Below are 25,010 nucleotides of genomic sequence, written 5' to 3' on the forward strand. Positions count from 1 at the left end.
TGAAGTCGTTATAACGAGAAAACGAACTTCGTTATGTCGAGATAACGAGAAAATTAAGTCGTTATAACGAGAAAACAAGAAAAAAAAATATTATAATGCATGGCCGCTTAGAACTTCCGTAACATTCCCAGTATTCTCTACCTAACATTTCATGCATCCTAAAATATCACCTACCTAAATCAAACCGGCATTAATTAGCTGATATCCTCAAATTCCAATCAGCATTCCCACCATTCCTAACCACACCTTCCCAACAGATTCCCAACGTATTCAAAATTCAGGGGGTCAAGGATTGGCTGGTTAGCTTGAGCAGTCACCCCTGCTGGTACACGTCATAACTAAAATATTATGTGGACAAGATGTTAAAAGAAGTTGAACTCCCATTTTCTTGGATTTTTTTTTTATTTTACCACTGCCCACGTCGCATCTTTGTCAACACAAAAGTGCATTCTGTGTGAATGCCACCTAGCAATATATTCTACTTATGGTCCTTCACATGCGCGTCACATGCGTTATATACGCCAGAATAGGGTTAGATCATTCTTTTCTCTTTACTATCATTGGCATATTGTGTCTAACTCTGATGTTTGGTATCATTTCTATTCAAAATCGAGATTTCTCGAGTCGATTTATAAAAAACAGAATTGTGGCAAAACATTAAATTCAAATGGATTAATAAAATCTGAAAAATCGTCCAAACCTAGTTTCTACCTTGACAGCCTTCAACAGTTATCAATTATTCCAGATGTCACCAAACTCGGTCCTAAAGGGGCCGGTGTCCTGCAGAGTTTAGCTCTTACTTTCCTCAGCACACCTGCCTGGAAGTTTTGATTAGCTGGTTCAGGTGTGTTTGATTAGGTTTGGAGCTGAACTCTGCAGGACACCAGGGCCGAGTCTGGTGACCCCTGATTTATTCCAATGAAATAACAACAAAATAAAGATAAATACCCACTGCCCAGGGACCTAATGGGACCTTGATCCAGTCCTGCCAATCCAACATTTCCCACCATCCTCAAACACCTCCAAACGTTCTCAGGATCCTCAAACAGCCCATATCCTGTGCATCTTCAAACACCACCCAACATTCCCAGCATCTTCAAAACACCTACCAACATTTCTGCGGTGCCTCAAAACCTGTGCCCAGGGGCCCCACAAAACCATGATCCAGTCCTGCCAATCCAACATAACCCAGCGTTCTTAAACACCACCCAACATCCTGGACCACAGCACCATAATCTGGTCCTGCTAATTTAACTTTACCCTGAAACACACCCAAGATTCCCAGTATCCTCAAACATTATCACCTAAAGCACCTCAAGCTCCATAAAACATCCTGAACATTCTAGAACACCACAAAAACACCAACCCAACAACCCTGTTGAAAAAAAAAACATCATGTGTTGGTTAGGTATGTTTTGAACTGGTTTGAGATGGTCATGTGCTGGTCCTAACATGGTCCTGAGCAGGAGCTAATTGCTAAGGACCAGCTGCATTAAACTGGCTCAAACCAGCAGCCATGCTTCAAAACATACCGAGCTGTTTTTTCAACAGGGGATGCTAATCACAACTACCACTAAACATACTCATTAGTGCAATATGTCAAACAGAACTCTTTCTCATATTATTATGAGAGTCTTTTGCCAAACAAAACTAAACGGTCAGGATTTGAACGATTTATGTGTTGTATCGAATCTGTGCAGAATCGGCTTTAGATTACTGAAACACTGTCACTATCAACTTAATACCCAGCCACGAGAGGTTCAGAGCTTTACCAGACCTCCATAATCCATAGGCAGCAGCTATAAGATTATTTCAATATGATATTTTCAAAGCAAACAACAGCTTTGCATTATGGATTCTTTATAATTGATCACCTACTGTACTGCATGTGACAACTACTGTATATCATTTTAATCTGAACTCTAATAAAACTGGAGTGAACCAAGATGCATGACTCATTGATCCAGATTTAGTGGGAACACTGAAAAAACCTGAGTTCACCAGAGTGAAAGGAAAAAGGTGGCAAAAGGTAAATAAATCATATTTCCTATTCGACAAACTTTATAAATGTGTCTATTCATGTAATACTAAGCACAACGGCAATTGCATCATTTTTTGTTGTAAACACCTACTACACAAATGTTTTCCCATTTTGGATTGTGTTATTAAATATAATATTAAGGCCAATTATTAGATTGCACTGTTGTCAGCAATGTGGACGTTTCCCTGACAATTATATACTGCCTGTAAAAAAAGTATTTTTTCAAAATATTTATTCTTCAAAAATACTAAAATAACGGTTAATGGAACTGTTAAGGATGTAAGACATTTATAACTTTAGAAAATATTTCTATTTCAAATATAAAACTGATAAAATAATGATAATCAGAAATGTTTCTTGGCCAGCAAATCAGCATATTAGACTGATTTCTGAAGGATCGTGTGACACTGAAGACTGGAGGAATGATGCTGACAATTCAGCTTCGCTTCACAGGAATAAACTACATTTGAAAATATATTAAAATAGAAAATAGACACTTTAAACTGTATTAAATAGCAAAGTGACTTGCAGGTTATTACCAGGACAATGTAGTTAAAACTACATGTGTGTAAGTAGTAATTATTATTTAAATAAAATACTTAAATAAATACTTAAGTACAATACTAAAGTATTTTATTTTAGGCCGCCTAAAAGGTATTTTCTCAAAATATTTATTCTTCAGAAGTATTAAAGGAGCCATTAAGGAACCAAAATTATTAAGAATAATCAGAACCAAAGCTGTTAAATTTCATAAGATCTATTTTATTTTCTTCTTAAACACTGCTCACATAATACACACAATAAAAAAATCTCTCTGGCTTGACTAATGATCACTCGAGTCTGTGGAAAACACCCTGGCACGAGTCCACAGAGAAACACACACACACACACACACACACACATTTCCTTTCCACCTGCTCTTCTTCCTCTGGGTCTTCTCTGGCCTTCTTCGATCAGCAGGGTCTTAAATCAACGAAAGAAACACACACACATAAACAAACACAAGCACACACACAGACGTATCTCCTCGCTCTATTAACATGCCATCTGCCCGGGCAAGCTGTCCAGCCTGCTAACAAGACCCTTCTCACGGCCCACTTCTCCTAGTATGTGTGCCTGTGTGACGGAGAAGAAGAGACCAGGACACCGCTGGGGTCAATGATGCATCGGGGTCACGCTTTTGTGTCCACAGACCCTGTACAACCTGGCCCTCCTTTATGACACTCGGGCTAATTTCAACCAAAGAACCAAACAAAGAAAAAGGCTTGCTTTGTTAGAATGGTGTTAACAGACTTTAAAGTCCAAAATGTCACGTAGTTAAAGTTTATTGACCACAGTCAGTGCAAAGGTCGGTGGTCAGACTCACTTACACAGATGAGGTCAAATGTATTTCAGTCCTAAACATGCTGGGGGCTGATGAAGGATGTCTCAAATGTGCACACTTTTCTTTCGAATAATGAATGAATGAGATGTGTCCTCTCTAAAAGGTTTTAATGTTAAATCATAAAGAAACTAATAGTAATTTCACAAATGTCTCAAATTCTTAAAAGAGATGGCGACTCCTGTCAAGTCTGTGAGTTGGATAAAATAATATTACATATACAAACATTTTGGGGTCAGTTATTTAATTATAAGATGTTTATATTGTTACAAATGATAAATGCTCTTCTTTTTAACTTTCTATTTGTCAGTGAAACCTGAAAATAAAATCACTGTTTCCACAGAAATATTGAGCAGTTTTCAACACCGATAATAATAATAAATGTTTCTTAAACAGCAAATCAGCATATGTGACTACAAAATCAGTTATAAGTAGCACGCTAGCATATTATAAGTAGCATAAGTAGCATATTTTTAGCAATAGCCAAAAATACATTGTATGTGTCAAAATTATTATTATTTTTCTTTTATGCCAAAAATCATAAGGATATTAAGAAAAGATCATGGTCCATGAAGATTTTATGTACATTTCCTGCAGTAAATATATCAAAACAAAATTTTTGTTCAGTAATATGCATTGCTAAGGACTTCATTTGGACAACTTTAAAGGCAATTTTCTCAATATTTCAATTTTTTTGCTCCCTTAGATTCCAGATTTTCAAATAGTTGTATTTTGTCCCAAATATTGTCCAATCCTAACAAACCATACAACAATGGAAAACTTGTTTATTCAGCTTTCAGATGATGTATGAATCTCAATTTCACAAAAGTGAACCCTACGACTGGTTTTGTGATCCATGGTCTCACATTAGAATGATTTCTGAAGGATCATGTGATGTGACACTAAAACTGAAGTAATGATGCTGAAATCACATTAATAAATTACGTTTCATAATACATTAAAACTGAAAATAGTTATTTTAAACTGTAATAATATTATACAATCAGTGCTGTAACACATTACAAGTAACATGAGTTACGTAATCAGATTACTTTTTTCAAGTAACTAGTAAAGTAACGCATTACTTTTTAATTTACAAGAAAATATATGACACCAGTTACTTGTTTTCCCATTAATTGACTGATTATAGTCTCATGTCCCCATATCGGGAGAAATCGGAAGTACATAGGCGTTGTGTACACTGTGTGAACATGATTCTAGACTAAATGTGAATGTGCATTAATTCATCCCACGCACAAAAAAACTGATTTAGTATTCATCAAAATGAATTAAAACAGTGAATGCAAACTCAGAATATGATGCAAACCTGCAATAATTAAATATGTTAAATAACACAAATGTATCTAATCCCATTTTATTAACTAATGTCTTAGTTGGTGACCTTTGATGATCCAGTTAAACCATAATAATAAGCAAAAATTACTTTAGATAAACTAACAATTGTGCTTCATTGTTTTGTTTTTTAATGCTGAAGAGTGTTCTTCTTCTCCTGTGTTCTACTGTACAGATGCAAATCAACTTTTCCTTCAGCCTGAGGTTTATTCATTAAACTTTTACATTTGCTATAAATAGAACTTCTTATATTAAAAACAATTAAGCCCTGCTCATATTTAAAAAGTAACGTGATAGAAACTCAAAAGTAATGTAATGCATTACTGAGCATAAAAAGTAACTAAGTAACGTAATTAGTTACTTTTTTAGGGAGTAACACAATATTGTAATGCATTACTTATAAAAGTTAAAATATAACTGCTTTACTGTCTTTTTCTTAAAGATAGTACATGAACATTTCATGAACATTAATAAACTTTACCAGCCCCAAACCTTTAAAAGGTAGTGTATATATAACATGCATAACATTCGTTATTATATTCAAGTGTGCAGTAGATGTCCAAGCTTTTTCACTGTATCATTTCAATGTCTAACTGGACAATTAACTTTGGGTTAAAAGATGTCAGTTAGAAGAATACATGCAGTGCAAAACTATAACAAAACTATGCTTTATTGGCCTTTTACTGATTTACTGAACAGTAAGTCTATCTGTAATGAAATAAAATAAAAAAAGATTAAAAAAAGGCTGCGCTAATATGAAATCAAACAGAAAAGTGGAGCTTCTTTATTTAGACTCTTGCTAAAAGACGGAGTGCTATTATCCCATTATCTACTTCAGCAGGGCAATGTGATGAAGAGCTGATGAGACATGAATTGAATTTCAATGCCAGTGTGTGTGTGTGTGTGTGTGTGTTTGTGTGTCAGGGACATCACAGAAACACGCATGACATTTCAATGACTGTTGTTGGTTGATTTTTTTTGACAGAGCAATTGGGCACTTGCCTTATCAGCATGTTTGCTGGACTGAGACTGTGTGTTTGTTTACTGTGTGTGTAGTCGTGTAGTGTAGTAGTGACCTTGATTGTGAGTCCTCGGGGAGTGTGCACTAAAGAGTGGGTCAGGTTTGCCATTACATCTAAACCTAATGCCTCTTCGGACTCTCTTCCAAAATGCAGTGAAGCACCTCTTCATAGAAAGAGACCTTTCAAGGCAGCATCCTAACAGAAATGGACCTTCATAAATAGGTCACCAGTTTTAGAAGAGAGACATTCTCCACTTGTGTGCACTATTTTAGATTAAAGTAAATCTATTGACCACTCAGCTAATAAAGACGAAATGCAATGTGAAGTCACAGTTTACGCCAGCAGCTATGTGTGTATAGCTATAAAAAGGACAATCACTACTTGACTGAACTAAGTGCTAAATGCATTTGAGATGCAATCACTTTCACTTTGGCTCACTGACATACAGTACACATTCATTACTTCAGTTTTAAAAATAAATGCTAACAGTAAAGATTTGTAACTTATTGATTTAGAACAAAACGTGAAATAAAAGTGAATTTCACTCAACCAATGAAATTAATTAGTAAAAAAGCCAACAAATGTAAGTTGGCTAATGCTAGCTGTGCTCCGTTGATCCTCTTTGATGCTTCCCCTGCTGTCAGATCAGCGACTCAAAACTCACACAAAGGGTTTCAATGTTTCACATCCATCTCTGATGATTTGATATCCATTCATTTTTTACATTGATGCTTACTGTATATCCTGAAATGTATATGCAGTGAAAACTCAAATGTCTTCAACTGTTTAGATTTTATATGCTAAAATATTTTAGTGTGGATTTTATAACCATCGTAAATTATTAATTAATGATTGCTTTGGACAACCCCATCTAATAAGAAAATGTAACTATTTTAGGAGTTGCATTTTTCAAATAAAGTCGTATGATTTCATTTGTACCAACACTTATGATTTTACAATTTTTAAAGACTTCTGAAAAAAAAAAAAAAAGCAAATCTGTTCCATTGTCTTTGTTAATAATGTAGTGATATATGAAGATATATGAAGCACAGCCCACGCTGAAATCACTTTCAAGCCAAGCAGGTTTCTGTTAGCTAACGAGGTAAATTCATGTCTCCAACTGAACCGGTTGCGAAATCTGCAAAAATAGTTCGAAATTCTGTGATAACGACCTGGGGTGCATTTCCCCAAAAACCGTAGAGTTCAATGGAGCTAACGGCTGTAGTTAGCAAACAATGGTTTTGGGAAAGACACCCAGAGCAGTTACAAGGAGGATCAAAATCATGGGAGTGAAAGCGACGTCCAAAAAGGGTGTTTATTTCGAGCAGATGTGCAAAATGTGTAAATAAATATGATGCTAAGAGCAAAGATTATTAATGAAAACTGTCTGAAACTAGAATGATGAGTGCTTTCAACAGTACTAACTCTCATCTTACATGCTACTTGCCTTTTACATGCTACACAGCTCCATAATAATCTCCTTCACAAGCTCTCTGTGGTGCGTGAACAGATCATACAAAAATGCACAATAACATGGATTCAACAGCAATTCACAAAAACATAATAGTTAAGAATGAACATGAAAGTATGTTGGTTTCAGAACAATCTGAACAGACAGCATTTAACTCTGTCTGTAGCACTCCTCACATGAAGGAGATACAGAGGAGATAGCTGGGTGCTAGCATGTTGCTAAGCTAACAGTATGTAACCCTGGACCACAACACCAATCATAAGGGTCAATTTCTTGAAATTGAGATGTATACATCATCTGAAAGCTAAATAAATAAGCTTTCCAAGTTGTTCAAATTAATTCTTAGCAATGCATATTACTAATCAAAAATGTGTTTTTTATATATTTTTACTGTAAGATCAAATCGAGGGAACGCAATAGTAAATCGAAGGAAAGCAATAGTAATCGTGTGCATGTTTTAGTACATCGAGGGAATGAATTAGTAAATCGTGCACACGATTTATTAATTATTTTCTTGCATGTCATGTGCTGGGCTCTGTACAAAGTGCTTTACATAAATAAAAAATATGTAATAAATCCCAATATATTATGTCATCAATATCTTAATTTCTTAACCTGATTTTGTTTCTCTTCCTTCAAGAATCTTTAGATCTAGATTCTATTGGAAAACAGGACCAAATGACTAATGAAGAAAATGATTTTTTTTTTGCAGTGCAAGCAGCTCATTAGGTTTTGGAGCACAGCCTCTGTCTCTGTCTCTGTGGGCAGCTGTGTGATTAATACAGTACATCTGGAGGTCAGCAGAAGCAATCACCCATCTGACCCGCTCACACAAATCTCCCTATACTGATGACAACATCCCTCTCGTCTCTCCCCTCCATTCAGCTGTACATCACCGAGGCTCCATGTTCTCAGTGGAAAGAGAGAAACTCATTGGATGCATCAATTGTTAAATGACAGAACGTTGCGATGGTGCTAAGAAACGAGGAGCAGATCTGGCTCTAAACTGTGAAATGATGGTTATCTGCACATATGTCAATTCTTTAGCCATTTCCCCTGCTATTCACTGCTGTGTTCATCACTTTTGCTTTATTCATTCTGTGATGCTGCAAGACAATTTCAGATTAACTGCAGTCAGAGAGAACTGGAAATGAGTGTTATATGCCAAAAACACTAAGAGAAGCCCTGAGGTTTGTTTGTACTCATCACTCCAAAATATTTAGAGCAATGCTGTAAGTAAACTAACAGGTAATTAAATAAACTAATTAAAGATCACTGGAGGATTTTCACAAGAACATACTATTTCAGTTTTTAAAATATCACTTTCATTCAAAAATGTTACTTTCATTCAAAAATGTTGTACCAATCTGTACAAAACTAGATTTGATTTTAATTCTATGCAGCTCGTAGTGACCACATTTGTCATCATCCATAAAAAAGTTCATAGTTTTCCATTTGTGAGAAACGTTTGACAATATTCACTGTAATATGGATGTGAAACATTTCAGGAAAAGTAACCTTTCATCTAAAAAAAAAGCAAGAAAAAAAAATAAGCAGAACAGCAATTGTTATTATTGTTCGTACAGTGCTAAAATAATGTAATTGTAACTTTAAAGTATTTATACTTTAGACTGCTAGCATTTGGTCAACTGCTTTAAATCCATACTTATTTACATTAAAAAAAAAAAAACATTGAATTATTGAAAATTATACTATTAACAACCACCATTTAGAATCAAATAAATATGTGGGAACATTGCATCGGTGAGAATTTTGGGGGGAGATTTTATATAGACACAATGTACACAATTTCAGTGGTCCTAAGAATAAGCTTCAGAAAATTCTTCAAAAGGGAATGTATATATTATTAAATATGAGAGAGAGTGAGAGAGAAGTTTTGAAATGAAATTTTTGACATTTACAGATTTTGACCTGGACACTTTTTTTGTGTGGGGAGGCCCGAGGCTGTCTGTTCAGCCCGTCTGAAGAAACCACAGTCACTGATGCTTCTTCTCAGTTGTGTGGGAAAATGAAACATGGACGTAATATTCATGAGTAACCATGGAAACCTGCTGTATTACAGGACCCTGTACTTAAGCGTTGAACAGAACGGGTCACGTTTGTAGGAGGGCGTTTGGGGCTCTCTCTATATTTATTTCTCTCTCTTACTGTCTTCTCTATGAATAGCTGCATATCAAACCCTGCTGGCTGACCATCTTTGACTTCATCCGGCCGCACAGACACCAACAAAGTCAAAAAAATGTGAGCTGCTATTTCTGTATTAGAGGACAGACGTTTTCTTTATTTAATCTTTTCATTTTCTCAGAGAAACATTCCAGCTAGACTATGTCTTCCTGTCTTATTTGCTGAAGTCTGGTCTGTATAAAGATGGTTTCAGTCAGTGGCCTGAGTTTACTGAGCTGTTTCCTTGGTCACAGAATAACCGGCAGGAAAAAGCGTGAAAAGGGCTCCTTGAACACACACACACACACACACACACACCGGCGATGGCAAATGCAGGAGTGGTACTCCATATTTCAGTCTGAAACATCTAACCTACATTCAATCTGCTAGTGCGTGTGTGTGTGTGTGTGTGTGTGTGTGTGTGTGTGTGTGTGTGTGTGTGTGTGTGTGTGTGTGTGTGAATGCGAGGCAAAACCACCGTTGCGTGTGATGAAAGTGTGTGTGGAGGAGGAGGTCACAGCTAGTCCCACACACTGTATTTATGAATATGTGTGGAAGGAGACGGCATTCCTGCATTACGTGTCTAGGCTCTACAATCATATTAGTTTTACAATCAGATTTCATTCTAGTGACATCCACTGACATTTCCACAAACGAGATGTGTTTGTTTCTCCATTGACGGAAGACATGTATATTACATGTACTGATGTTAAAAACCTATTTTATTCTGTTTATATTTTAAGTATATATATAATGGATATATGTCCCTATGGTAAATTATAGCCCTGCTAGTAATAGTAAAAATAGTAAAACTGTAACATTTATTCAAAGCTCATTTTTATATTGGTCTAAACGTGGCTTCTGGTTTAAACCTGTTTTGTCTAGAAGCAATTAACTCTACACACTTGATTTCTTGCTAAGAAACAGTTTAATTTAAATGTATTTTATATATATATACACCAGTAGCACTCAGATTAGAAAACATTATTATAAGATAACTGTTGTGAATCAGGCTAAAGTAAAGCAATAACAGTAAAGCAATAAAGTAAAGTTTTGAAAACTGGCTGGTTATATTCTTGCTCAAATATGTATTTCGGATCATTTTTAACCAAAACAAGTTACAGACTGCAGTTTTAAGTAACATTTTAGCTGATGTCTAAAGAAATTTATGGTATGCGCTTTATAATAAAGACTACTGCGTTTACTTTTGATGAATGTTTTAGTCTTGGGAAAATACATTTCTTTGATTAATATTTTTTAACATATTAAAATCAAACCTTGAATATAATTTGAGAAAACTATACATTTGGCTAATACATCAACAAGTCAAAGTTTATCAGTTGGTCCAAAGTATATATTTTTTCTCACTGTGATGAAATAAATGACCTGAATCTCTTTTTGTGTGCAACAGCAGGTTTTCAGGCAAGACTTGAAGATGTCTCAGGTTTTCAGTGCTAGTCACATGAACATTTCTACATAAACTTGACTCTCATTATAATTTAGAGGACAGATGTCTGTGTAGGCAGTCAGGGTCAGGGTGATGGGTAGTGTTTAAGGAAGGGCTCAGAGTTCAAAGGTCAAGGGTCAACTAATAGTAATCCATTATGGGAGTGTGTGTATTGACTTCAGTAGAGTTCCACAGCAACACAACACCTCCTAAAATCCTCAAATACACACATGGCACTGGGAAATACGTCAATATCAAATCAATGCACTCTTAACCAATTAAAGTTGAGACATGTAAACACTAGTACAACATAGCATTTTGTCCCTTACACTGAGGCCTATTTATGCCCCACAAAATAAGTAACTGTGACTTTATATTTTGTAATTGCGGCTTTATATCTCCCAATTACAACATCAGTTCACATAATTGTTACTTTGTTTCTTGTAATTGTAAAATTATTAGGGCTGCCCTCGACTAAGGAATCTTTTGGTCGACTAGTAGTTGTTTATTTGACACATTTGTCAACTAAATCGCACGTTTTTTAATAAACCATTTCAGTCATTATATTGAGCCTTTAGTTGCCTACATAGCTTAAAGGGACAATAAGTAACTTTTTAGGTATTTTATTATCTAAAATCAATATTTTTATTCATAAATATGCCCTCAATGGTGTACAAATACCTATGCCAATGTTTAAACTAATCCTCGTAAATGAAGAATTTATTATCTTTATATACATGGGACGGGTAGGTTGACGGAGGCTTCCATGTAGTTCCGCCATCTTGCAAAACTATAATAGCAGAGAGGGACAAAAAGTACTACACTGTTAAAAATTACCAGCATTTCACAATAATTAACAGTATTATTTTACAGTAACTTGTTGTAATTAAGTTTCCCTGTAATATCCCAATGAATACCTGTAAAAAACTAAAGTATCCTTGGATTTTACAGCATTTAACTCTTATTTTACAGTAAAATCTTGCTATCTAAAACCTACTGTTATATCACAACAAGGTCTGTAATATCACAGCAACACAGTGTAAAAAATAAGTATTTCACAGCAGTAAACAGTATTATTACAGTGAAATATTGTATTGAAATTTGCCCTGGGAAGTCACATGACATAACCGATCTGTTTTGAATTGAAAGCGCTGTCGTCGTGTCCCTCTTCTATTCCGGGCTGAATGGAGAAGGTGAGCAGCATGCATGTTTGCAGCACTTACACCCATGTTATTTTAATATAATTATAATATATACTTTCAAATAAACGTTTATCGCATGACACAGTTCACATTTTGTTAGCAAGTGCCCGGAATTGTTGAAAGTTCTCTCACAGCATTTGCTAATAGTAGTAACGTAATGTAAGTTAGAGTTTCGCTATAATGTTTCATGTCACTATTTTATACTAGTTTATAAAACCATTGATGGGACAAACATTGCTATATGTGCACATTTCTGTAATTAGTCAAGGTTATCATAGATTAGCAGGGCTAACCGTTAGCTGTTTAACTTGAATGACTTAGTGATTCAAACGGTCCATGATTTTTTTCCCCAGCGGATATAACTTACAACCGTTCACATTTTGTTAGCAAGTGCCCAGCTTTTTTTTGAAAATTCTCTCACAGCATTTGCTAATAGTAGTAATGTTAGTAATGACGAGAGTTTCGTTATAATTTTGCATGTCAATATCACCGTTAAGACAAATTTGGTATTTGTAAAGTTTATAAAACCAGTAATGGGACAAACTTTACTATATATGTGTGCAAATTTCTGTAATTAGTTAAGGTTATTATAGATTACCGTTAACGTTAGCTGTTTAACTTTAATAACTTATTGATTCAAACGGTCCATTAATTTTTTTTTTCTTTTTCTTTTTTTTCCAGCAGGTATCCTAGTTACAACATGACTGAGCTAAGTTAACTGGAGTAAGTTATTCTCACGTTGTGTTGGACAACGGGAGGGTTTTAACACTAGGGTTCCCACTTGTCCTGATATGAATGAATAATAATTGTAAAAGTTGTAAATGCAATTTACATTGAGTTAGCAATCTCAAAGTGCTACAGAAAAAAAAAAACACTATATATATATATATATATATATATATATATATATATATATATATATATATATATATATATATATATATATATATATATACACATCTTTAATTTTTGACATCCGGCTAGAATTAAATTACAATAATAAATGATCATATTCTGCATTCAAACTGAAATTCTTATTGTTGGTTGCCTTTGTGTAATTTCTCATTTTTCTTTCCCTATCTTTCCTTTTATTATATCTTTCCTTTAAGTAATCCTTACATTAGCTGTACGCTTCTGTCATAAGTGCCACAATGGTGACATGTTTTCTAATCATCCCACCCACATTTTCAGGAGCCATCCAAAATCATTTGGCGACACTGGCAAGCACGGTGATACTGATGGAGACGGATGTCACTCTCTTCTGCAACATGTAAAAATGAGAGTGGAGTAAAAAAATAGGAATAAAGCTCTTGCTCAATGCTGCAGAGAAAGAAGACCGCTCACTGGAATGGCAGGAGAGGCCAGACTGGCAAGAGGTCCTGTTGACCAATACGGGTATGTGGCAATATGTATGTGGGAATATACATGTAAAGTCTGTCAATATTTGTTTGAAAGCATTGTATATGACCATGAATAACACTGAAACAGGACAAAACATACTTTTCTCTTGACTAGTTTATTGATACTTTGACATGGGCCCTTTTCACAGCAATCATGTTGCGATGTTAAAAGTGTAGTAAACACAGGTGTAATTACACCTAATCTAATACACCTGTGATTATGGACTTGTTCCATTTAGGATTTATCTGAGCCAGGGCGCTGATATTGTGCATAGTAGCTCTCTGGCATGCATGGTTGTGATACACTAAATACATTGACCTTTAAGGGATATTCCACCTCCCCTTGAGTAAAACAATTGATTTTTACCTTTCTCCCGTTCATCCAGTCATTCCCTGAGTTTGATACCACATATAACTTCAGCCTAGCATAGATCATCGGATTGGATTAGACCATTAGCATCTCGCCCTAAAAGTGACTAAGATTTCAAGAATTTTTCCTATTTAAAAGTAGTTTCTTCTCAAGTTAGAACATGCAATAAAAATAGGGGAAAATGAAATGTGGTGATTTTCTAGGCTGATCTGACATGGAACTATACTCTCATTCTGGTGTAATAATCAAGGAACATTGCTAACTTACCATGGGCGCAGTGATATCACACAGCAAGAGACAACTTTTAAATAGGACAAATTCCTGAAATCTTAGTCACTTTGCGGGCGAGATGATAATGGTCTAATCCGATCCAATGATCTATGCTATAGGCTGGAGCTATACATGGTATCGCCAGACTAAGGAAACTGCTGGATGAACGGGAGAAAGGTAAAAATCTATTGTTTTACTTGAGGGGAGGTGGAAAATGAGCTTAATTCCCCAAATGGTAGAATATCCCTTTAATTAGTTTGATAAAATACACCTGTGTTTACAACACTATTACACTGTAACATAACTTCTGTGGGATGGGTCTATTTAAACAGTCACAACAGGGAATCAAACTGCTGACCATTCAGTCATGAGATGACTTGCTCCAACTTCTGAGTTATAACCATCCCCAATAGTATTGTTACTCTGTGATGCCCACTCCTAGGTGTGTCAGGTGGGGCCCAGCAGATTTGCCAGAGGGGGAGACCGAGGCAACGTTGGAGAATATAAAGAGGGATCTGCTGAACATCTACTCAGGCATGCCATCTACTCTCTTTTTGGGTAATTTTGTTTAGAATTTAGTAATTTGTCAAGATCTGAACACTGTGTGTGTTGGGCGGCTACAAGACCAAATTGTTACTTGGGTACTAACAATACATTTGTATGTCTGTGTACACAGAGGAAGGAATGAGTGGGGCAGAGAGAGCAGAACCAATGATGGAAAAGACATGCATCATCCTGCGGAAGTACCTTAACAAAGTGCCTGCTGCAGTGATGTCTGAGATCAAACAGGAATGGCCATTTCTCTTCTCTCAGAAATGCCTATTCTCACACTTAGACCTCCTGATGGACGTTGATGTCCTTCAGAAGCTACAGGAGGCAATTAGTCGAAGAGGACAGACCATCCTGGATTACTGTGCAACACTGGACAACCCAAAGATCCGTGATGTTCTGGCCTGCTATGATCCAGACTCTGACAAGGCTGCCTGCATCCTGCTGCTCCTAATGTTGTACTTCAGAGAGTTTGATGCTTGAAGTTCATGTAAGATTTTTTTATTCAAATATTTAAAATGCAAAATGAGTGATTACATTATCAACATATACCTCGCATGATTTACTACCTCTGACCAATGAACATTTTTCCTTTATCCTAAATCCATGCTATTGTGTGTTAACTATGTTACAGCCATGTGCCACTGCTGTGGACGTCAATACTGCAGAACTCCCCGGAACCCCCTGCTTGATCATTCAAGGTAATGTTACTTTGATCTAGTACCGATATTTCTAACTCATTATTTTGTTTTCATTCTAGAAATCTAAATGACCACAATAAATAATAATAATTACATTTGTATAGCCCTTTGTATCTTAAGCAGATCCAAAGTGCTCATAACACATAATGTTGTATCTGTTCATTTCAGGTGACATGATGAAGCCCTCTGGATGGCTTATATCCATCAAGGGACATGTCGTGATGGGCCCACACCCTTTATTTTTACATGGAGTAGCACTTTCTTCAGCAGCTATTACGTATTCAACCTTGAGTATCCTACCACTGGATCTTCGACGCTGGAGTTCATTCAAAGGTATTTTATAAAGATCACGTTTAATCTTGTAATTCACATTATAGTACAGGCTTCCAACTCAATGATTGTCTTGAGGGCAAAAATGCTGACAAACGAGGTACATGAGGCTAGCCTGGTGAGACCATCCTGATCTCGCAAACTCATTCAATTTCGCTCTGCAGATCAATCTGGGTTTCTACACGTTATGCTGACAAAAACCTGCCAGTCCAATCACAGCTATTTATTTAGTTTTGCTACCTCTCATAGTAAAAAATCAACCACTTTGCCTAATGCTAACCTACCCTGAGGCACCATGGCTAAAAATGGCAAAAAAAAAAAAAAAAAAATTATGGCGAGAGTAAGATCTAACAAGTTTTTAATTATAAATCTATTAGGGTTCTATGTGTGGAAAAAGCACAGCAAAAAGCACACCTTGATAAATGCTGTCTGCATACATACTGTAAGTCTATTTAAAACTGAAACTATCTTTGTTTATTAACAGGTGCTTCCTGGGCATCAATCCTGAAAGAGGCTCAAAGACCAAGAAGCGGACAACTATGAACCCTCATGTGAGCACCCTTTTGAGGAAACTTATTGACTTTGAGTGGGCACCATAGGTTTTTTTTTTTTTTTTTTGCAGCGGTAGTTGTCAGGCTCAGTTTTGAGTAGCCTTGTTCTTTTTGTAATTTTTCCAGACAACTTTGCACTACAATGCTGTTGCGTGTGACTCTTGAAGTACTTGGCATCTGCTGTACAATTGAAAAATATTTTTTTCTTAATAAATATGCCATTGGGCTAACGTTGACTTTACCTCAGAGTTGTTTGTTGGGGGGAGGGGGTTAATTGTACAATGATTGTAAATTCACAGTAAATGGAAGCTTCATCTGCATTACTTTTACAGTAAGTTATTGGACAATTTTAGCATGACTTCCACAGTATACATTGTAAATTCACAGTAAAGTATTGTCAAATTGTACATTATTTTCACACTACACACTGTAAAAGTACAGGGCCTTGTTGTAATGATGTACAGCAAAAGATTGTAATTCCCCAGTAATGTACTGTAATATCACAGTAATGCTGTGTCACTGAAGCTGTGAAGTTACAGTATACAGTTGTGCTTTTACAACAATGCATTGTAATATCACAGATATAAAATTACAGTAAATTGCTGTGACTATATTTCACAGTATATTGCTGTAATCCTTACTGTGAAAGTCATGCAAAATTTATCCAATTATTTATTGTAAATTTACAACGAAAAATTTTGCAGTGTAAGCCAACGCGTTTCCACAGCGCGTTTTCGGTCAGAGCCAGAAACGCAGGTGCAGAGCAGTGAGAGGCGCTTGAAACTGCACCGGCAAGTTTAAAAGTCTGGATTGCATTCTTATAATGGACCATACATATGCCGCGCCACAGGAGAAGAAAACATAGTCGCCAAAACAGTCAAAAATAGAACGTAAAAGGAAACGTGACCGTAGATTACAGAAAACAAGAGTTAATGTCGGGGAAGCTTTTTCTAGGTGGAAAGAGCTAATGCTTGATAAAGATTTCAAAAGAGACGATGAAGTGGCCTGTTTTCTTCTCGACAGGTAAGTCAGTGTTACAATCTATATTACAATATTTTTTTTATATCTAACAATGCACATTATTCAGAAAATATAACGAATAAAGAAGACATAACTACTAATTAAAATATTTCATGTTTTCCACAGTCAGTAATTCATACTGTAACATTCGTTTGTTTATGGTCATGTTGCAGTTTGCTTGAAATAACACACCTGTTCACCTGAAGGAAAACTCGACGAAGTGCTATTAGAAGACATCCTGTCAAAGCTTTTTGGTACATATCGCCTACCGTAGATGCAACGCGCATTTGAAAAAGAGAGGCGCTGGAGAGCAAAATTAGTTTGAATGCAAAATACAATTTCACCACTAGATGGGAGTAATTCCTACTTAGTGTCCCTTTAATATACACTCAAGCACACGCATAAAGTTTGCCACAGTGCACCAGCAGAAGTAATGATTATGAATGTGTCAGGGAAAACAGTATGGATTATCATTTTAATAATAAGATAAACTAGTGCTTTCTTTGTTTTCAGATACAGAGATGAAGTCGGAGACACTGATTGCACAGGAGTGATGCACCTTTATGCAGGTTTCATATGAAATACATAATCTGAGAATATTTGTTTTCCTTTTAAATTGGTTCATTGGTTCACTTCACTCTCTATATGTATATTTTTAATGTCTGTAAGGCAAAGATGCACTCGAGTTCACAGAGACCAAGACGGCAGAAAGCGCATCCTGTTTGCTTTCATTATTTTACAAAAGCACGGTATTGTGAGTGCACACATACATACATTCACAGAACTGATTAAAGACTAAATATTTAACTAAATATCAGAGTGTTTGACAGAGATACAGTAGAAACATTATGTGTGGTTTTGCATTAAACAATGACCCAGATCATGAAATACATGTATTAGCCTTAGAGTAAGGGAAGCTTGGGAAATATCTTTACTTGATGCTGAACATCTCTCTTTAATCCAGCAATAAAAAATATAGTCAATGTGATTTCTTGCTTCTGAACTATCGTAATGGATGTAAATCATTAGACATCAGTACTTAAGACTGCAATCTAATGCTTTATTCACAAAATCAACATATATGTCCCACCTTCTTGATTCACAGCAAGTTTTCAGTGCATAAATGACTAGCACACTGTCACAATCACCACTTTAATGATAAAGACCCAAAAGCGTTAAAGAGATTCACACTAAATTCAGACTAAAGGTTTGTTCTAATTGAACCGATCTATCTGACAGCTTCATGCAATACGTGTAAAATGATCTGTTCTGTCAGCTCCATCTGAATCCATTAAAGTGCATGAAGAAAAACAGAGGCCCGGCGGGACGGTACAATTTAGACTGACTCATACACACTCACGCAGTTCCTCCCCGCCTACAATAAAATAGCACACACACACCGTGACTCTCTCCATCCACTATTCACAAGCTTTCCTCAATTCCTCACACACATACAGTACAGAGCATAATGCACTTACACTGACCTACTCACACACACACACACACACAGAGAGAGAGAGAGAGAGAGAGAGAGAGAGAGAGAGAGAGAGAGAGAGAGAGAGCGGAGCTATTCCAAGGAAGTTCAAATAACACCACACTGAAAAGTCACTGACGGGGAAAACAATCTGTCGTTATTCACTCGCAATCATGTCAAACTTTTATGTTGTTGCATATGGATGGAAAACAAAATGAGGTATTAAAAAAATCTGAACATTTACAAAAAAAAAAAAAAAATTCTGAAAATCATTATCTTTAATGGACCACAGCAGGGGGTCCAAATATGGCAGTGACATGATTCTTAAAAGTTCGATATAAAATAATTGTGACCCTGGCTTTGAAAACTTAAAACTAGAGTCATTTTTTGTGATTTACTGTTTTCTACATGAAACTTTCTGTGAAAATGTAACCGTGATATCTTTACTGGCTGAATAAGACCATGTCAAAGATTGAAATCAGAATGAAATTAATGACTGAAATCAAACGTTGATGCTTGTTATCTCTTAATTAGATTTTGAGACAGTAGTCTGGATTTCATAGAGAGGTCACAATTTCTTTTATAAGATGGGGTTTTTTTTAATGCTAAATACCAACTTGTTTTTATTTACTTATTTACTTAAGGAAGACGAGTAGCTACCTTGGCAGCACCGTGGTATTCTTGAAAGTACGTTTTTATTATACCACACAGTGCATCAATGTGTTAGTTACCTTGTGCTGTTTCCACATGGCGGCCAGGGGCTTCACGTCGTGCTTGCCGTGTTTGCCCTCCTCCAGACACTGGTAGCACACGGGGGTCTGGCAGCTGACGCAGTACATGCTGTAGTTCTCCGCCTCGTGGTCCACGCAGGTCACCTGTCTGCGCGCGGACGCGGTCCCCGCCTGCGCTGGAGTCGGCGGCAGCAGCCGGTGTTTGGCCAGCGGTCCGCGGGAGGGGTGGCAGCGCTGCTGGCACGGAGCGCAGTAAAACACATCGCACTGCTCGCACATCACCGTGGCGTCCACCGGGTTGCGGTCGCACAGCTGGCATTTGACGGAGGCGGCGCGGCTCTGCTGGTAGCGGGACACGATCGCCTCCAGCAGCCGGTTGCGCTGGAAACCGCGGAGCCCGCGCTCCTCCAGGGACACGCTGCGGTGGCACAGCGGGCAGGTGATGGAGCAGTGGCGGTGCACCGGCGGGAACACGCGCACTCCGTTGGGAGACTTCAGGCACGGCGTGTATGAGCCGTAGCCGCTGTCCGTCTCGCTGTACATGCTCATCTTGTCCATATCCAGATAGTCATAGTCCGAGGAGCATCGGTTCTGCGGTGGGGTCTCTCCCTCCGGGGTCTGCACGATGATATTCCGGGCACACGCCAGGCAGACATTATGAGAGCACGGTAAAATAATCGGCTCCTTAAAGAGAGAACCGCAAACCGGGCATTTCAGTTCTTCTTCCATCGCGTCCATAAACCCACTCACACACGTTCAACGAAATCAGAGCAGCACTACAGACGCGGACAGCTCCTGTTACCCGCTCCGCGCATGCGCAGTGGAAGAACGGTTGTGGGCGTTGTAGTCCCTATTCTGATACCCGCCGCTTCTGCTAACCATATAAAAACTACAATTCCCGTAGTCCGCTAATTAAATGCGGAGAGAGGAATTTGTATTATCTGTCCCGTATCCAAGGGTCATAGGTTTGGGATGGGAGGGGGGGCTAATTTGCAATTTAAAGAAGCCCGTGTGTAAACATCCCCGTCAAAGGAGGACAGGCGTTGTAATTGTGCTGGCATCCGAGAGAGTTGACCAGTAGCCTATTTCTGTGAGTGGCCGTGAATAATTAGAGCAAGGAATTGTTCACAGCTTGCATCGGGCTGCTTACAGTCCACCCTGCCCACACAGTCTAATTACAGCACAGAATTAATGAGCCCTTCATCACACATGCATCACCACACCACCTTATCTAATGATTGAGTAATGGGGAAAATATCACATTCACATAAAAAATAAAAGGAAAAATATTATACTCATAAAAATGAATAATGTACATTTATAAGCATTAATAGTACCTTTTTCTTGCATTACATGAAGCTTAAAAAATATTTTCATGTACACACAAATAGCGAATAATTAAAATTTGATAGTTTTGGGTTTATATACATACTGTATATATATATATATATATATATATATATATATATTTTGATCAATGTCCATTCCAATCTAAACTAATAGTGGAGGGGTTAAAATATTTATTTGACAATCAGGGGCACAAAGACACTTGCTTTTGTTCTCTCCCACATGCCTGTCGTTTTGTTCAGAGGCGCGAGACTGATCTGTGAGATTAGGCTGGGGTTCTGCCAAGACCAAATGAACTCCTGTCATAACCCAGAGGGTGACGCTTACCTAGAATACAGGAAAAACAGCACCCATGTTGTTAGCATCACTGCAAACCAGACTGCATCAAATAGTGAACTCAGTCATGCATGCATTAAAATTCTTGTTCCAAATTGTTTCAAGTCCCATGAACAGTGCCAACACCTTAAACCTTTCCCCGTCTTATCATTTTTAAATTCAAAGTTGTCTGTGTATCATGTGTGGGGAAGGTTAAAACAACAAAACACAAAACAATAAGACCTGGCTAATATTTGATCAAGGATATGAAGTCTGTCAGAGAACAGAAACGGCACTATCAAAGAGAAAAGGATATATTTTAATAACTCTGCCAAGACTTTGGCTTTGGGATTTTTACCAGAGCCTTATTTTTATTGAACAATTCCCTGTACATCAGGAGCATTAGATTGAAAAGCTTCGACATCTGGAGCACAGGATCAAAAGAATACAGCACATTCATGTTAAGTCAGTTTAATGCACCTTGCTTTTTTAAAACCAAGAGTTTATGTGTACAGAAATAACACTTAAAAGAAAGCAGTATAAGTGTTTTCATCTTTACGTCTGTCTTGTTTGATTGAAATTACAAATTAAATGTATTTATTTAAAGTTGAATAGGGCAATCTTAATTTCCATTTACTTTAATAACATACTGTTCTTAATAAATGATTAAAGAACCAACAGCTGATCTCTCTACAAAGCACAATTAATACACTAAATATTACTACATTTAAGTGTTATACAGTTGCCATTTGGTTTTACATAGAAGCCTGTTTTCTGCCACAGAATAAAACAAAAAAGGCAATTACAATTTTTCCTCACAATTCTCACTTCTGAGAAAAACAGTTCGCAATATAAACTCGCAAAAAGTCTGAATTTCAAAATGTTAACTCAAAATTGAGATGTTAACTTTACATTTTAATACAATAAACTCACAATTATGAAATATAAACTCACTATTCTGAGAAGAAAAGCAAGAATTGTGGGGATATAAACTCTGCAACTGTGAGAAAATTGTCAGAACTGAGATACAAATTTGCCATCAGTCACAGGACTGTTTTACATTTCACTTTACAACTCACATTAATTTATATCTCACAACTCTGTCTATATCTTGCCTTTTTTTTCTTTTTCTCAGAATAGCAAGAAAAGTCTGAATTGAATGTTTTATTCTGAATCTTATTTTATTCTTCTGCAGTTGGATTTTTTTAATTCTCCTTTTGTGCTCTGTGTACAACAACATAAAGGGTTGACATAAAGGGGAGTAAAAAAAAAAGACAGATTTTTATTTTCAGTGAACTATTCCTTTAAAGAGTGTGAGTGGTTAGGAGTGCATCGCAACACCAAAAATGAGTCACATGAGTGCAATGTAGCGAAACGTCTTGAGATTTGAAGACCTCTAGTTAGTCTCCTTCTTTCACGTCCCAACTCCTGTCTTTTAGACGAGAGACATGGTGCTCTCGGGGTTGACCCTGACGGGACGCGAGCTCTTCCTCAGATCCTGGAGCTGTTTGGCTGGTTTCCCGACTCCCTCCTCAAACCGCATCTCCACAACAGGAAGCACCGTCTCGTGCAGGAACGACGCGTTCTGCAGAATAAAGGCCTTTTTCTCGGCCTCCTGCTCGCAGCGCAGGCTGTAGTCCACATGCTGCACCGCCACCAGTATGATCTCCCGCAGGCTCTCCAGAAACACCATGTGCAGCTCGGGGAAGTACAGCTTCAGCCCTTCCTCCAGGAAGGCCATCATCTGCTTGGTGAAGGCCACAATGGTGTAGCTCAGGTTGACCCAGCAGTCTTCTCCCGTATACTGGTCGAAACTGCTGATCCCACAGCTGCGCATTTCGTCCTTGAGCTTGGCCAGAGCTTCAGGGGTCATGAGGTTCATCCTACGCCACATCTCCTCGGAGTTACGATGCCTCGTTGCTTCTATGATGATGTCCTTCTGGCTTTGGAGAGCGGCCCTGATGTCTTTCACGAGTAACGACTGCAAGATGAAGGTCAGGTCCAAGCCGATCTCGCTCAGCTGCATGCAGTGCTCGCCGGCGAACTTCACGCACTCCGCAGCGGTGGACAAGCTCTCTTTGCTGTCAAACACCTGCTTGCTGAAGGCATCTACGAACATCTTCATCACCGAGCGAGACCAGACCACGAAGGCGGAGTAGCAGCCAGTGTTGCCTGCGAAATCGGTCTCAAACTCCCTGGCGGTTTCAAGCAGGCTCGTGAAGAAGATGTTGCAGAGCTTTTGGATGTAAAGCAGCGTGGCGCCCTCGATGCGAAGCTGCCTGACAGCGGTGTGGACGGCCACTGCTCTGTTTTTCAAAAACAGCTCACAGGCTTTCGTGGACTGTCCCAGGCGGACGAGCTGAGAGACGGCGCGCCGTGTGGCTTTCGGTCCTCCACGGAGCGAGCGATCCGGCGAGAGTTCGAACACCAGGACCTCGGTCAGCTGTCGAACACGCTCATCCACCTTCCTCCTCAGCTCCTTCACTCGTGGACTCACCGGCTGCTCCTTCAGATATTCGTTTAGCTTATCCAGAAGATCAACAGCACCCTCGAAGTCTCTCTGAGCGATGCACACGTCAAGGTCTTCTGGAAGCTCCTGGATCCATTCGGGACTCAGATCCACCAGTTCCTCCGAACCCAGAGGCTCGTCCTCATCGAATGGGTTCGAGGAGACTTCCTGTCTGACCGGCGACGTTGGTACTTCCTCCTCCTTTATGTTTTTATCTTTCGCCACTTTGTTTTTCTTCGTTTCCTCCAGAATCTCCAGCCACTCTTTCTTGATCTTGCTGTTCTCGGCTTTGAAGATGCGGATCTCGGGGAACATGAGGATCTTGAACATGTCTTTCATCGGAGGGTTGTCTTTTACGTTCACGACCGCGAAGCTTTGTAGGTCATACAAGGCGTTGTATTTGTATTTGACGGCTCCGCGTCTGTTGGGAAGCCAGGTTGCGATGAGCAGGCAATCGTTCATCAGAAAGGCGTGAACCTTTTGGATCTGTGACATGTTGTCTGCGTCATACTCCAGAAGATCCCCGTTATAGACCAGATATCTGCCCGGGGTTTCCATGATGTTCTTGCATCCCTCCACTTTTTCCAAAAGAGTGGTGAGGGTTCTTTGTTTGACCTCTTCGGTGTCCTTTGGGAAGGCTGCGAGCATCTCTTTGGCCGCTTGGTCTTTATCTGTGGACAGGAGAGACTGTGTTATGCTCTCCATGATGCTCTTCTGCTCAGTGAGGATGTGGCTCAGCTGATACATCTCACTTTCCAAGTAAGAAATCTCCTTGGCTGTTTCAATAAACTGCCTGTAGTTTTTATAAACATTTTTCTTCAGGTTTTGCGCGGTTTCGTCGGCGAGTGTTTGTATTTTCTGACGGTGTTCTTGTAGATCGCGGTCCCCGTCCGACTGCTGCGAGAGCTGCTTCACGTACGACTGAGGATCAAAATTAGGCGATTCCAGCAACTTACGCAAACGGTTTCCAGTGTCTGCCATTATTTTTCGATGTTACGGCGAAAATGAAACACAAATGTGAGGATAATTGTGTGAAAATCAGGCTGTCATTGCAGTTGAGCAGCAGAGCTGGTCACTTCCTCAACAGGAAACGCTCGACACCTCCCCGTGACGTCACATCACGAGACGAGCGAACGTTTCAAAATAAAATCGGCTGAGTAACTGTCAAATGTATGTTTATACGTGTTATATTTTAATTCATACACTTTATTGCAAATGTAGATTTATATATACCACCACAAAATTATGGTTTGTTATGATCGGACAATATTTGGTCGAGAAAATCTTGAATCTGAGGGTGCAAAAAAAAAAAGAAAAGCCTTTAAAGTTGTCCAAATGAAGT

At 38.1% G+C, this 25,010-nt stretch overlaps 2 protein-coding genes and 1 long non-coding RNA gene across 4 annotated transcripts in view; 1 reads left to right on the forward strand and 2 right to left on the reverse strand.

The window, feature by feature from the left end:
* The window catches only part of LOC113121228 (E3 ubiquitin-protein ligase TRIM9-like), a 42,300-nt gene extending 22,005 nt beyond the window's left edge, over positions 1 to 20,295 (reverse strand). For both annotated transcript variants that reach the window (XM_026291517.1, XM_026291516.1), the window contains exon 1: positions 19,498 to 20,295. In XM_026291517.1, coding sequence (XP_026147302.1) covers positions 19,498 to 20,235 — 738 coding nt within the window. In that variant the 5' untranslated portion in view covers positions 20,236 to 20,295. The remainder of the gene's footprint in view (positions 1 to 19,497) is intronic.
* On the forward strand, positions 11,734 to 16,959 carry LOC113121229 (uncharacterized). The gene is made up of 8 exons (XR_003294692.1): positions 11,734 to 12,092; positions 12,783 to 12,824; positions 13,293 to 13,496; positions 14,584 to 14,699; positions 14,818 to 15,180; positions 15,325 to 15,391; positions 15,560 to 15,724; positions 16,206 to 16,959. It is a non-coding gene; the product is annotated as an uncharacterized LOC113121229 (long non-coding RNA).
* A 1,319-nt stretch (positions 20,296 to 21,614) lies between the features above and the next one.
* On the reverse strand, positions 21,615 to 24,792 carry LOC113121230 (exocyst complex component 8-like). The gene has a single exon (XM_026291518.1). The coding sequence runs from the start codon at positions 24,647 to 24,649 to the stop codon at positions 22,595 to 22,597; it is 2,055 nt and encodes a 684-aa protein (XP_026147303.1). The 5' UTR covers positions 24,650 to 24,792; the 3' UTR covers positions 21,615 to 22,594.
* Between the last annotated feature and the right edge of the window lie 218 nt (positions 24,793 to 25,010).

Source organism: Carassius auratus, chromosome 20, assembly GCF_003368295.1.
Source record: "Carassius auratus strain Wakin chromosome 20, ASM336829v1, whole genome shotgun sequence".
NCBI classification, from domain to species: Eukaryota; Metazoa; Chordata; class Actinopteri; order Cypriniformes; family Cyprinidae; genus Carassius; species Carassius auratus.

What these genes read in the sequence shown, in the direction of transcription:
- LOC113121230 (XM_026291518.1), bottom strand. Translation starts at nt 24,649, where the DNA reads ATGGCAGACACTGGAAACCGTTTGCGTAAGTTGCTGGAATCGCCTAAT.